At 45.3% G+C, this 15,225-nt stretch overlaps 1 protein-coding gene across 1 annotated transcript; it reads right to left on the bottom strand.

Annotated features, from left to right (window-relative positions):
• Nucleotides 1-1,098: 1,098 nt before the first annotated feature.
• LOC142493413 (uncharacterized) lies at nucleotides 1,099-14,770 on the bottom strand. Its single transcript, XM_075597481.1, is given in 4 exon segments — nucleotides 1,099-1,157; nucleotides 11,027-11,099; nucleotides 12,424-13,863; nucleotides 13,865-14,770. Coding segments are annotated over 4 exon segments (2,478 nt in total).
• Nucleotides 14,771-15,225: the final 455 nt, after the last annotated feature.

Raw genomic sequence — 15,225 nt, 5'->3', positions numbered from 1 at the left:
TTTTTTGTGAAAGACGGAACCCCCAGCAGTGGCTCAGGTTTTTAAGAGGAATATTGAGTCTCTTACTGCTCAGATTAGAAACACAAACTCTAGCTTTATCAAAGCTTTGTGTGCCAGGTGGCTTGTATGCTTTCATGATGGGCCTTACTTATTTCTCCTGCTTTTTTTTTTTACTGTAGATAAAGTATGTGAGCTGTTTAACTTGCTTGTTGACAATGCTATGCAGATATGACATGGAATATAGTCTTATCTACTTTAGATGGAAATTAACTAATTCTCGAAACGTACATGTAATATTGCGTACGTACGTACATACGTTCCTTTCATCTTTGCTTGCCGTCTAAAAATATTGACACAGAAGATGGTACCATGTTAGCCAGTAGAATAGACAAAAGTAAGGTAGAGTAATCCTTTTAATTGCTAACGTGGTTAAAAAGAGGGCAAGCTTTCAGGACCACAATGGTCCCTCCAAGCAAATTTTTGCAAGGACAAAAATGGGTAAAAAATTCTGCTTAAAGCAGGGACATTTGTGGCACTGAGAGATTGCATTCTTTTTTTTTTTTAACCACAAGTTGGCAATGAAAGGTATTCTACCTTACTCCTAAAAATACAGACAGAAAAAACAGTTTGAAGAAAGAAAAAAACTTGTCAAATATTTTTAAAAGCACATTTTCTGAGCCTCGTGTTAAGAACAAAACATTTTTTTTTCTCCTACAGTATGTTCACCCTAAAGCATATGACCATGGGTTGTTGGCCCCATCATGCTAGAGATGGGGATCTATCACCTGATCCCTTCCCCTATAATAGTCCCCCTGGATGCCAGTAATTCTTTGTTGTACCGTCCTGGAGGTGAATTTTTTTTACATTTTTATCTTTGATCGTTCACACCTCAGAGTGCAGGATTCAAAGTATTATCCCCTCAGCCATGCCTCCCCTACAGACTGCTTCTGTGATTGCTCCACGTGCATTTAGTTAAAAAAAAAAAAAGCCTGCCAATTCATAGCTGCACACAATCTCACACATCAAAGGTGTGGGCTACAGCACCTCATGTCACGCTTCCAAGACTGGAAGTACTCGAAGCATAAAATAGTTTGCGGATCACGTATCTGTTTCTTCTCTTAATCGTGAAGGTTCTTCTGGTCCAAAAGGTACAAGACCTAAAAAAAAAAAAAAAAAAATCTTAAAACCAAACATCCTGTGTGTATTCTACTGATTTACAACCAGAAGCAAAGTTATGTTCTGTTGTCTATTGCCCCCATGGACCAACCTCTCAATGTCTTCAAAATGTGGCACCTAGCTACTTCGCTTCCTCTCTTCTGACACTCCTATGGTCATCCTGGGAGACATTAACATACCTTTTTACAATCCCAATGCCATTTCAGTCATCAATTTTCTCTTAATCTATTGTCTCTCCCAATGGACCACCTCTCCTACTCACTGCAATGGACACTCTCTTGGCCTTGTTTTCTCACGCTTCTGCTAAGTCTCTAACTCTTCTAACACGCCCTTCCATCACTCTAATTATTACCTAACCTTTAGCCTCACTCTACCCTCTGCATCCTCCATAACACCTACTTCTACACACATACAGAAACCTATATGCTCTAGACCCCCTTCAATTTTCAACATTTTTACAACCTCTCCTCCCTTTAATCTCTACCCCTTCCTGCCCAGACTTAGCAATAGTACACTTTTATCAGCTCTAGACAAAGGCTCCTGCCACCATGTGTTGCCCCTGACAATTTAAGCCACAACCATGGCAGACAAACTTTATCCGATATCTTCAGGAGGGCTCACACACTGCTCCACATTTCTGGAGGTAATTGCGCTTTAAAGCCGATTTTCTCCACTTTAAATGTTATACTCTGGAACAAAGAAATTAGAGATGAGCTCTACTACCTAATAATTAAATAAGCCAATTCATTAAACCAAAAAATATATGAACAAATATATGTATATGTATCTCAATGGTGGTGCACCCAATGAGCAAGAACTACTATATACCAAAAAAGAAGAAATGCAGCCACCAAAAGACTGGTGCTGCAGAAACTCATAATAGGGGTACTCAAAAATGAATATAGCAATTGACTGATCTGAATATTTATTGTGAGGTCAAAAATAATAATTGAAGTGAACAGACAATAAAATCAATTAAAAAACATATATAAACTCTGCATCTTATGGTTACATTTCAACCACGTGTGCGGCAAGAAGGGGGGGGGGGAGGAATATAAGATATCCAAAGTTGGTAAGTAAATGCCCAAACCCAGGTATTGCAGATGTTACTGTTGTCTCCGTGATCCCACACCACAGGAAGGGGTTAATAATTAGCCCCTTCTAAGTGAGATCACCATCCAGCTGGAAACAGACAATCAATCAAGACAAAACATAGTGGAAGATGCAGATTACTACAAATAAGGGTAGAAAAACTACCATAGTATCAAACACCAGAATAGTACAATTTAAGGAAACAATCTGTTGTATACAATGTATATTTCCCTCTGTCCATGGATGTCCCAGTTGTAATAAACTTGCATGAATGCACATATGAGAGAACGTGTACTAGCAAAAACTAGATCTATTATAACTCTACAGTGACTAAGATGTTAAACACCCAACAGGGAACTTCTATTAAAACTACTTATGGCATTCCATGTAATTCCCACTGAGTATTGATGATACTATCTCTGACCTAAGTGATTACAGCATTCAAACTATCCACTGCTTAAATACTGAGGTGCTCACTGTAGCATACAGTATATCACACAAATGTTGGTCATAATTAGCAGTACACTCCGCTCCATGCAGGCATAATACTTGCCAAACCGTGGGGTTAAAAATGTCAGCGTTACCCGCATGAAAAGTGCAGGAGATTACAGTAATCAAGACTGCAGAGAATGAGGGCCTGAGTCAGAGTTTTAGCAGTCGAGCAACAGAGGAACGGCCGTACCTTTGTGATATTGTGGAGGAAAAAGCGACAGGTTTTAGAAAAGTTGAGAGGAGAATGTGAGAGAGGAGTCGAGTGCGACCCCTAAGCAGTGTGCTTGGGCTACTGTGTGAATGATGGTACTTCCAACAGTAATGTGGAAGGAGGTAATAGGGCCAGGTTTGGGAGGAAATATGAAGAGCACTGTTTTTCCCATGTTAAGTTTAAGGAGGCGGAGGGCCATCCAGGATATCGCCGAGAGACATTCAGAAACTTTGGTTTGTACAGCAGGTGTAAGGTCGGGTGTTGAAAAGTAAATTTGTGTGTCGTCAGCACAGAGGTGATATTTAAACCCAAGAGATGCGACTAGGTCACCTAGAGAGCGTGTGTACTGTACAGAGAGAATAGAAGAGGTCCCAGGACAGAGCCCTGGGGTACCCTCACAGAGAGATCAATAGAGGAAGAGGAGGTTTTAGCAGAAGAGACACAAAGTACGATGGGAGAGGTAAGAGGATATCCAGGCTAGAGGTTTGTTCCTTATACCAAGAGTATGGAGAATGTGAAGAAGAGGGTGGTCCACGGTGTCAAATGCTGCAGAGGTCGAGTAATATGAGCAGAGTGTAATGACCTCTGTCATATATATATACAGAAAACAAGAAGAAAAAACAGGCGCACTCCTAGTGGGAAAGTATAAAACAGTATTTATGGGATAAACCTTCCAAAACCGGAAGCGACAGCAGTCCCAAGCAAAATAGCAACAGCTCCAAGGTACTCTCTCCGTTCGTGCAGTAATGTCAGCCACAAACTCGACTCTTTGGGAAACGCCCTACACGTTTCGTCACTAAGGACTACGTCAGGGGGTCGAAGTCCTTAGTGACGAAACGTGTAGGGCGTTTCCCAAAAAGGCGGGTTTGTGGCTGCCATTACTGCACGAACAGAGAGAGTACCTTGGAGTTGCTGCTATTTTGCTTGGGACTGCTGTCGCTTCCGGATTTGCAGTTGCCTGCTGGTGAGCAGTGAGAGCTGTGGGAGGTGTATCTGGAGGGTGTCTCTGACCGTGTTGCTGATTATTACATCATCTGGCTGCGGTGGTTCCAGTGCACCTTGCTGAACCAACGGATACACCAGAGGTGGCACCAACGGAACAGGCTGATACATTCCCTTCACAGCTTCAAGGCGATTGAGTATATCTCATAAATGCTCTTATTTTTACTCTGTTTGTGAATGCGCTTTTTATATTTTACAATCCCATAAGTACTGTTTTATACTTTATCACACTAGGAGTGCGCCTGTTTTTTCTTCTTGTTTTCTGCAGATATCCTTGGGATTTGGTGATCCTTGTATACGGGCAGCAAAACTCCAGTGGACTAAGTACATTTTTTGGAATTTCAACTGACATCTGGTTTTTATTTTATTTTTTATGTTTCATATTTTTTATTTTTGCTATTGATTTCAGTTGTTTTTATCACAAATTCGCCCTTTTGGGGATTCTTTGGTCAATAGCCTTGTTAACTCTATCTGATTTACACAGCTGATTTATCCTTTTCAAACTTCCAAAGGTGCTACTCCAATTTGTTTTATATATATATATATATATATATATACAGTGTTTGACAATTCATTATAACTACTCGCACGTGGCGGGTGGATTTAGGATGCTGGCGAGTAGTTGCTGCGGCTCTATGAATTCCCCTGCTCGCGCCAATTTAAAAAAAAAAAAAAAAAAAAAATCCCCCTCCCTGATTGGGCTAACGCTGGGAAGAGGGCCGGCAGGCAGCACTGGGTTAGCCTCTTCCCCCTGATCTCCCCCCCCCCTGCCCCTGGGGTGTCCACAACCTGGGATGCGGAAGATGGGGGGGGGGGGGGGGTTGTGTTGCGCGGCTGTGCACGTGGGTGGGGTGCTGCCCCGCTCCCATGTGCTTGCCTCGCTCCCATGTGCTGCCTCGCTCCCATGTGCTGCCTCGCTCCTGTGCTTGCCATGCTCTCGTGCTGCCCCCTCCCCCGTGCTGGCCCCCTCCCCCGTGCTGCCCCTCCCCGGCTGCCCCCTCCCATGCTGGCCCCCTCCCGTGCTGCCCCCTCCCGTGCGCTGCCCCCCCTCCCGTGCGCTGCCCCCTCCCGTGCGCTGCCCCCCTCCCGTGCTTGGCCCCCTCCTGTGCTGGCCCCCTCCTGTGGTTGCCCCCTCCCATGCTGCCCTGCTCCCGTGCTGGCCCCCTCCCATGCTGCCCCGCTCCCGTGCTGGCCCCCTCCTGTGCTGGCCCCCTCCTGTGCTGGCCCCCTCCCATGCTGCCCCCGCTCCCGTGCTGGCCCCCTCCCGTGCTGGCCCCCCTCCTGTGCTGGCCCCCTCCTGTGCTGCCCCTCTCCCATGTGCTGCCGCCGCTCCCGTGCTGGCCCCCTCCCATGCATAGCCCCCTCCCGTGCTTGGCCCCCTCCCGTGCTTGGCCCCCTCCCTTGCTTGGCCCCCTCCCGTGCTTGGGCCCCCCTCCCGTGCTTGGCCCCCTCCCGTGCTTGGCCCCCTCCCGTGCTTGGCCCCCTCCCCGTGCTTGGCCCCCTCCCATGCTGGCCCGCTCCCGTGCTTGGCCCCCTCCCGTGCTTGGCCCCCTCCCGTGCTTTGCCCCCCTCCCGTGCTTTGCCCCCCTCCCGTGCTTTGCCCCCTCCCGTGCTTTGCCCCCTCCCGTGCTTTGCCCCTTCCCGTGCTTGGCCCCCCTCCCGTGCTTGGCCCCCTCTCGTACTTGCACGGGGTGGGGGGGAGGCTGAAGAGCCGCGTCTTGGTGCTTCCCCCCACTCCACTGTGTGTGGAGGAGGCTTCCCCCGTCCCCCGTCGGGAGCAAGATGGCCGACCACTGCTCTGTGAGGGAGGGTGAGGTGCCTGTGTGAGCTGACACCTGCTCAGGGGAACCCCGAGGAGAGGCATCAGCCCAAGAGATCTGCTCCGGAGATACGGGGTGAGTGATGTCATCAGACCACCAACATTTAAAGCACCACTCAAACTCGGGGGTGGAAGTGAGTGTGTGTGTGTGTGTGTGTGTGTGTGTGTGTGTGTGTGTGTGTGTGTGTGTGTGTGTGTGTGTGTGTGTGTAGAGAGTGAGAGCGTAGAGGGAGAGAGAGTGTGTGTGTGGTGTGTGTAGGGTGGGGGGAGAGAGACCACAAGTAATCAGTCACCTACCCACCCAGTCACCTACCTACCCACCCAGTAAGTCACCTACCCACCCACCCATTCACCTACCCACCCAGTCAGTCACCTACCCACCCAGTCAGTCACCTACACACCCAGTCAGTCACCTACACACCCAGTCAGTCAGTCACCCACCCAGTCAGTCAGTCAGTCACCCACAGAGTCAGTCAGTCAGTCACCCACCAAGTCAGTCAGTCAGTCACCCACCCAGTCAGTCAGTCAGTCACCCACCCAGTCAGTCAGTCAGTCACCCACCCATTCAGTCAGTCACCCACCCACCCAGTCAGTCAGTCAGTCACCCACCCAGTCAGTCAGTCAGTCACCCAGTCAGTCAGTCACCCACCCAGTCAGTCAGTCACCCACCCAGTCAGTCAGTCAGTCACCCACCCAGTCAGTCAGTCACCCACCCAGTCAGTCAGTCAGTCACCCACCCAGTCAGTCAGTCACCCACCCAGTCAGTCAGTCAGTCACCCTACACACCCCAGTCAGTCACCTACACACCCAGTCAGTCAGGTCACCCACCCAGTCAGTCAGTCAGTCAGTCACCCAACCCAGTCAGTCAGTCAGTCACCCACAGAGTCAGTCAGTCAGTCACCCCACCAAGTCAGTCAGTCAGTCACCCACCCAGTCAGTCAGTCAGTCACCCACCCAGTCAGTCAGTCAGTCCACCCACCCATTCAGTCACCCACCCACCCAGTCAGTCAGTCAGTCACCCACCCAGTCAGTCAGTCAGTCAGTCACCCAGTCAGTCAGTCACCCACCCAGTCAGTCAGTCACCCACCCAGTCAGTCAGTCAGTCACCCACCCAGTCAGTCAGTCACCCACCCAGTCAGTCAGTCACCCACCCAGTCAGTCAGTCACCCACCCAGTCAGTCAGTCAGTCACCCACCCAGTCAGTCAGTCAGTCACCCACCCAGTCAGTCAGTCAGTCACCCAGTCAGTCAGTCAGTCACCCACCCAGTCAGTCAGTCAGTCACCCAGTCAGTCAGTCAGTCACCCACCCAGTCAGTCAGTCAGTCAGTCAGTCACCCACCCAGTCAGTCACCCACCCCAATAAGTCAGTCAGTCACCCACCCAGTCAGTCAGTCAGTCAGTCACCCAGTCAGTCACCCAGTCAGTCAGTAACCCAGTCAGTCACCCAGTCAGTCAGTCACACAGTCAGTCAGTGAGTCAGTCAGTCACCCACCCAGTGAGTCAGTCACCCACCCAGTGAGTCAGTCAGTCACCCACCCAGTCAGTCAGTCACCCACCCAGTCAGTCAGTCACCCACCCAGTCAGTCAGTCATCCACCCAGTCAGTCAGTCAGTCACCCACCCAGTCAGTCAGTCAGTCACACCCCCAGTCAGTCAGTCACCCACCCAGTCAGTCAGTCAGTCAGTCACCCAGTCAGTCACCCACCCAGTCAGTCAGTCACCCAGTCAGTCACCCACCCAGTCAGTCAGTCACCCAGTCAGTCAGTCACCCCCCCACCCAGTCACCGACCCAGTCAGTCACCTACCCTCTCTCTCTCTCTGTGTATCACCCACCCTCTGTGTGTGTGTGTGTGTGTCACCCACCCTCTCTCCCCTCTGTGTCTCTCCCCTCTGTGTCCCCCCCACTCTCTCTCTCTCTCCCCCACACTCTCTCTCTCTCTCCCCCACACTCTCTCTCTCTCCCCCACACTCTCTCTCTCTCCCCCACACTCTCTCTCTCTCCCACACTCTCTCTCTCTCCGACACTCTCTCTCTCCGACACTCTCTCTCTCCGACACTCTCTCTCTCTCTCCCACACTCTCCCTCTCTCTCCCACACTCTCCCTGTCTCCCACTCTCTCCCTCCCACACTCTCCCTCCCACACTCTCTCTCTCTCTCCCCTCCCACACTCTCTCTCTCTCCCTCCCACACACTCTCTCTCTCCCACTCTCTCTCTCTCCCCCCCCCTCTCTCTCTCTATCTCTCTCTCTCCCACACTCTCCCTCTCTCTCCCACACTCTCCCTGTCTCCCACTCTCTCCCTCCCACACTCTCCCTCCCACACTCTCTCTCTCTCTCCCTCCCACACTCTCTCTCTCTCCCTCCCACACACTCTCTCTCTCCCTCTCTCTCTCTCTCTCTCTCTCTCTCTCTCTCTCTCTCTCTCTCCCTCTCTCCCTCTCTCCCTCTCTCCCTCTCTCCCTCTCTCCCTCTCTCCCTCTCTCCCTCTCTCCCTCTCTCCCTCTCTCCCTCTCCCACACTCTCTCCCTCTCCCACACTCTCTCCCTCTCCCACACTCTCTCACACTCTGGATCTGGATATCTTATTTACCTTATATATCTTAACTGCCCTATACTACACCAAAATAACCTATACTGCTTTCTTCCAGATCTGACTCAAGCTTCACACGGAAGACATCGGAATCCCCCCTAACCCAGAAGACAGGTAGGGAACACCTCCCCTCCAATGTATAACATTGCGGAAATGAGGGTACCTGGACATTGAGGGACCGCGGATCAGGTAAGATCCCAGGCGGGATTTCTGCTTTAGATATTGTGAAGCGGGGACGTCCAGACACTGGTTAAGGGGTTCAGGAAACTAGTCATTCACACCTGGCTTTAATTTCTAGATCTGACATTTACACACACACACACACACACACACACACACACACACACACACACACACACACACACACACGTAACAAGGACTAATTGTAGTATAATGTAATACAATAAATACATTTATGGCAAAAACGAATGTTGTTCTGACTAGGAATTTATTAAATGTATTTTATTTATATATTTTATTTTAAAGCGGGGTTGGGGGCGGGACTAGGGTTGGGGGCGGGGTTGGGGGCGGGACTAGGTGGCGAGTAGATTTTTTGGTTGGGCGAGTAGATTTTTGGGTGATTTGTCGAATATATACATACATACACACACACACACACACACACACACATTTGTCATTCTTGATCATACTGGGAAAGACTATATTCCCCAGAGTTTGTGATTAAAAAAAACAAAACTTTGGATTGGCAGAGGTAATACCTCGCAACGTAGGTTCCATAGAAAGTATGTTACAATGTTTAGACCAGAAGGTACACACTGATATCTTCAGAAAGGAACATACAGATGAGACAATGATTATTCTAAAGCTTGCCTTAAACTAGCCAGGTACATGCTGACACATTTCAGTGACATTTCTGCAGAGGCTAATGGCCCATCGGATTAACACAGCCGGGGACCCCCGCTGTTAATCCGATGGGCCATTAGTCTCTGCAGAAATGTCACTGAAATGTTTCAGCATGTTCCCAGCATGTACCTGGGTCTTGTTGGTGATTGCCACTGGTTTGTTTTAGAATAACCGTCGGCACTACAGTAGCAGAAACACATTACTTCATGCCACTAAGAAATCACAAACTCTGGGGAATAAAGTCTCTCCCAATATGATCAAGAATGACTAATGTACTACCAAAAAATACTTTTTTCCAAAATTGATGGGATGTTTTCCCTGTGGGCGCTGTAAAATTTGTAAGTACGTACAGTACCTAAAACTAAAACATTTAAGAATGTCGGAGTATGAAAAGTCATATAACATTTTGTCTTTTATCAACTGCAACACTGAATACGTGATTTACATGTTAAACTGTGGATGCAATAAAAGATGTACGTTGGTTTAACCACCATAATGTTCAAACTCTGCATAATTGAGCATTTGAGACTGATTCTTAAAAAAGACTTAAACCATCCAGTCTCAAAACATTTCAGTGAGTGCCAAAATGGATCTCTTAGCAATTTTAAATGCACTGCTATTGAACACATCAGTATTCAATTAGAGGAGGTGACAGGATCAAGGCTCTCTACAAGAGAGAAGCCTACTGGATCTTCTCGCTAGAGACTTTAGTCCCTAAAAGGTTAAACTCAGAATATTTTCTTTAAAATTTTCGTTAAATTTAGACTAAATATATTCTTAATTTATTTTAATTATTTAGTATAGTTTTTTTGTATATTTATAATTTTTATGCTTTGTATTCATTTTCAGGCTTTTTTAAATATGATTATATTTCACATATAGATGTGTTACAATAGCATATCATAGTTGGATGTTTATTTGTAACTTTGACTGTGTTCAATATTATTGTCCTCATACAGTTTTTTGATCCATTCATGTGTTGCTGTTATTCAATATGGTCCTTTTTTCTATACAACCTACAGGGTTGTTTTTGATGGGACATATTCATTTTGCTGTGTCTGGCTTTTTCATCAAGGTTCTTTGGATTAGTCTATTTCAATATAGGATATAGTCATCTGTAGCCAATAGGACTTCATATTTGTGTGTGTGTGTATATATATATATATATATATATATATATATATATATATATATATATATATATATATATATATATATATATATATATACATACTAGCTGAGAGACCCGGCGTTGCCCGGGATGTGAACCGTGAATAAGTATGTGTAAATGTTGTATGATAATGTGTATTGCAAACTTTTAATGTCATGTGAATGTTATGTAATATTTGTGAAAAGTGTGTTTGTAAACCAACAACAGTAGAAAGCACATGTATATGAGGCCAATTTTGCTAAGTGTATGTTACTTGTTACGGTTGTTAGTTCATAAAATGTTATTGTTGGAAAGCCTTGGTGAAAGATGGTTATGTCCATTTTTGAGAGTAGTGTATTTCAGTCAGCTTGAAGTGTGTGTTGGCGAAATTGTTGGTAAGAAAAGATGAGTGCAGTGCATTGAGTGTGTTTGTGGTTTGTTGAAGTTGCTATGACAATATTTAGAGGTGAGGCAAATGTAGCAAAGTGTATGTTCATTGTAAGGCTTGTTTGTAAACCACATTTTTGGTAGTTCCACTTGGAGCACAGATGTACAATTGTTGGGGGGATCCAACTCTAGAGCACGCAACATATAACTGGCCGTGGGAGAAACATGGTGATTGTAAGTTTATACCAGTGCACTTGATTGACTGTCCTTGTGCTTTGTTGATGGTGATAGCAAAACCTAGTTTGATGGGGAACTGTAGCTGTTTGAAAGTAAAAGGCATATCTGTTGGAATGAGTGGAATGCGGGGGATGAAGACATCTTGGCCTTTGGCGTTGCCGGTTAAGATAGTAGCTTCAATTAGGTTGGGCCTCAATGTTTTGATGCACAGTCTGGTTCCATTACAAAGGTTAGGTGTGTGTAGGTTGCGAAGTAGCATGATGGGTGATCCAACTTTCAGGCGAAGGTGATGTGGTGGCATTCCAGATGGTTCCAGGGAGTGTAGGAATTCTGTTGGGTAGTTCACGGCTTCATCGGTATCCACAACTGTATCGATTGAGTTGTATTGAGTAATTGTGTTTGGAAGAATGTCTTGAATTTGATGATTTAGGTCATTGACAGAAGTATTTTTGTCAGCAAGGATGGCTCTTTCACAGAGCCACTGGTGGTTTGTGTAATTGTGTATGAGATTTGGATAGACGTGATGTATGAGATCTTGAAGTGATGTCATCATGTTACAAAAATGTGTGGGAAAAGCAATTTCACCTGATGTCAAGTCAGTAGGTAATGTACCTTCACCAATTTGAAGAAGGGTGTCTGCAAAAGCTTGGTCATTTGAGTGGCCGAGTAGTTGGACTCGCATATTGGTTGTTAATGGGAAATGTTTGACATGTCGCCATAAAATAGAGGATTTGAGGCATACATGAAGTTCGTCTGCTGGTGTGGATCGTGGTATGACTGGAAGTGTTTGTCTGAAATCACCAGCTAAAAGAATGACAGCGCCACCCATTATTTGTTTATTGTTACGCAAGTCTTCCAAGGTTCTATTAAGGGCTTCAAGTAATTTTTTTATGGTACATTCATCCCAAACAATAAGTTTGCAAAGTTGAAGAACGCGTGCTTGTCCAGATGTTTTGGTAATATTACATGTTGGATTTTCTTCATGAGCAATGTTTAGAGGTAATTTAAGAGCTGAGTGCACAGTTCTTCCTCCATCCATAAGAGTGGCTGCAATGCCAGATGATGCTAGTGCAAGTGCAACATCATTGTGCATTCTTATTTCTGCAAGGAGTAAATTTATGAGAAATGTTTTGCCTGTTCCACCTGGAGCATCAAGAAACAGTATTGCACCTTGTCCGTTGGTGATGTGCTCCATGATGTTGTCATAGGTGGTAAGTTGTTGTGCAATTAACATTGGTTTTCTTGTTGCAACATATTGTTGTAGATGTGAAATATTGTATTGTTTCTCTCGCATAAGCTCTGTATTGAGTACATCGTGATGATTACGTTGTGGAGATTGTAGACCTAATTGAAGTAGTGTTTTTTTTATTGATAGATAGACATGTATCTTCTAACAATATGAGTACCTCATTGAAAATCTCTGGTGAAAAGTGAACATTGAGTGATGGATTGTCTCTCTGTGCTTTGGCAAGTATATCTTCACTCATGCTTTCTCGATATGTGTCCCATAGAGTGTTGGGGTTTGATGGGTTGCAGGTGGTAAGGATAATGGCAAAAAGGTTGCGAATTTTGGCTGGCAATGACTGTAATGCAGCTTCGGCTAATGTACTATTCCAGTGTTGATCATCCTCTAGTAAGCCAAGCTTTTGGCAAGCTTCTCGATAAGTCTCACACAGTTGACCGTTGACAGATTTAAGAGCGTCAAATGAATTTGGCCCTGGAACGGTATGATGTAGCATTCTGAGAAAGAAGCATTCAGCGTTGTTTGGGTGAACTGTGTAGACACGCCCTAAGGCTTCACTTGCAAGGGCATCCGTTCCGGGAAGAGCTATACCCTGCTTTCTTTTCTTGAACTGTTTTGTGGATGCATTCCAAGTGTAATATCGTGGAGTTTCCGGATAAAGCAATGTCCTTGCAAAAGAGTCGTGTTGACATAATTGAAAGAAGGCAGTTAAAGCTGTGTTTGGTGGTTGAGCAGCAACTGCCTCTGTGTTGTGAGGTGTGAAGTATACTCTCTGTCCATTTTCTAAATGAACAGTGAGGTGAACAACGGTTGGGTGTCGTTCGTGAATGGGAAAAGCGAAAATCCTCCAAACGGCTTCATTACTACTTATATATCTTCCCAGCTTGTAGAGTGTCACTTCGTCCCGGATGTGTTCATTTGTGATTCCGAAAATGGCCATGTCGCTTCCCTTGTTGACATACTTGCAAATGTATTTAATAGATTTAACCGAATTACAGTATTCGACATTGATGTGTGCGTTATAAATTTTAGTTAGAAGTGGACAATATGGAACAACCCATTTGTTGTCGACTTGGATGTGTTTGTTGCCTCGAATAGTCATTGTTGCTGTGTATCCACCGTCTGTGGGAGCGCGTCTTCGATATTGAGGATATCCATCATCTCCACTTTGTGTGTCTGCAATGAATGGCTTAGGAAATTTTTTGGTGCATTTACCGTCTTTCATACATGGTGCATGAATATTAATTTTTCCACATGGGCCATGAATCATATTTTTGGTGACTATTGCAAATAGTATTGGGTCTTCTTCTGGATTTGGCAACTCTGCTGAGATAACGTTATTGATGTCTATGGCATGTAGCTTTTCTTTGAGCCATATAAGAATATGAGCATGTGGAAGACCTCTTTTCTGCCACTCTATTGAGTACATCCAGCATCGTGTTTGTCCAAAGATATAACTCTTAGTGATGATGTAAATTAATGTGATTAGTTTTTGTCGAAATACTCTGGCGATTAAGTCGTGTCGATCGCTGTGTGCCTGTCCATCCCCAAGTTCTTGTTTTATTTCTGGCCAAGCTGGATTACATGTTAATGTAATAAAAAAAGTCTGGTCGTCCATATGCTCGAACATATGCCATAGCGTCTTGAGCATATTCGTGCATGTGTCGAGGACTTCCTGTGAATGTTGCTGGTAGAATTAACATTTTGCCTATGTTGTCAACGTGACCATCGTTGCCAACAGTATCCCTGAGATGTATGTATTGATCAACGCAAAGTTGTTTTTGATGTAAACGTATGTGTAGAAGACGCTCACTTTCAATTTTTGCATACATGTCAACAATAAACTGATGAAAGAGTTGGCGACAATGTAAAATGTGGTTTTGCGATGCATCTCGTATCATTAATCTGTATGCGTAGAAGTCCATAGCGGAGACAGTTTTATTTGTGTTTGCTTGGGAAGCTGGGTCTACTTGCATGATGTTGAAGTGATAGCCATCGTCACCGTTCCAAAGTATGAGAGGGTATTGAAGTGCATCATATGAGCGATGTGTTTCACAAATGCGTGTGAGTGAATGAGCGCGTCGCTGAAGAATGATGTCCCGTGTATTAAATTGTTCCCCTGCTATAACAATAGCGACTTCGTTGATTTGTGGAGCATTAAAGCGACGTTCATGTTGACCCACTGGTGTTTTGTCCGCTCTGATAATGACTTTATAGTCATCAGTTGGCATGCGTTCAAGTGATGTTTTGAATGTGTTAATGAGACGGTTGTGTTCATATAACATCCTTTGTAAGGAGATGACAATATCACGTCTTGTATCGGGTATAGATTGGAATCGTTGATCAGCTTGTTGTTGTTCATCACCCATGAAGTAAATTTGCAAGAATTGTGGATCTTGTTCTGGTAATGGGAGCAGAGAGCCGGCCCTGTGGTAAACTTGACCTTGTATTTTGAAAGTACTTTTAAATCCTATTTGTTCCACTATAGATGTAGCACCAAAGGATGTCATTTGGAAACAGGAGTTGTATTTGCGTATGTTTTGGAGAAAATGTTTTGATTCTGAAGTTGTTCCTGACATGTATGAAAGAAGTGGATTTGGGTGTGAGTGTAGAGGTGGTAACTGAACTTTGCCATTGCTGCAGCACATTCCAGCTGATTCCTTGTGGAATTTCTTTGCTTGACAGTAGCGACATATAGTGTCAATGTGTCCAATGTTGACCTTTGGATGTTGCTGGTATAGTATGTGTGGATTATTTAGGAAAGCAGCGCGTAGCAAAGTGTAATGTGTTGAATGCGTTAATGTACTTATGTGTGTGTTGTTGTTCTTGTAGTGTCTCTGTTGTTGTGTTTTGTTGTGCTCTTGATGTTAGCCGTATTGTTCTGTGTTTAGCAAGGCGTGTTGCATGTTGTTCTGGATTCTCTGTGGCTCTTGATGTTGTAGCTCGTAGTCGCATTTTTGCCAGG

This window comes from Ascaphus truei, chromosome 1 (assembly GCF_040206685.1).
Source record: "Ascaphus truei isolate aAscTru1 chromosome 1, aAscTru1.hap1, whole genome shotgun sequence".
Taxonomy (NCBI): Eukaryota; Metazoa; Chordata; class Amphibia; order Anura; family Ascaphidae; genus Ascaphus; species Ascaphus truei.
Note: the sequence above shows the minus strand (reverse complement) of the source record. Positions and strands in the feature narration are given on the sequence as shown.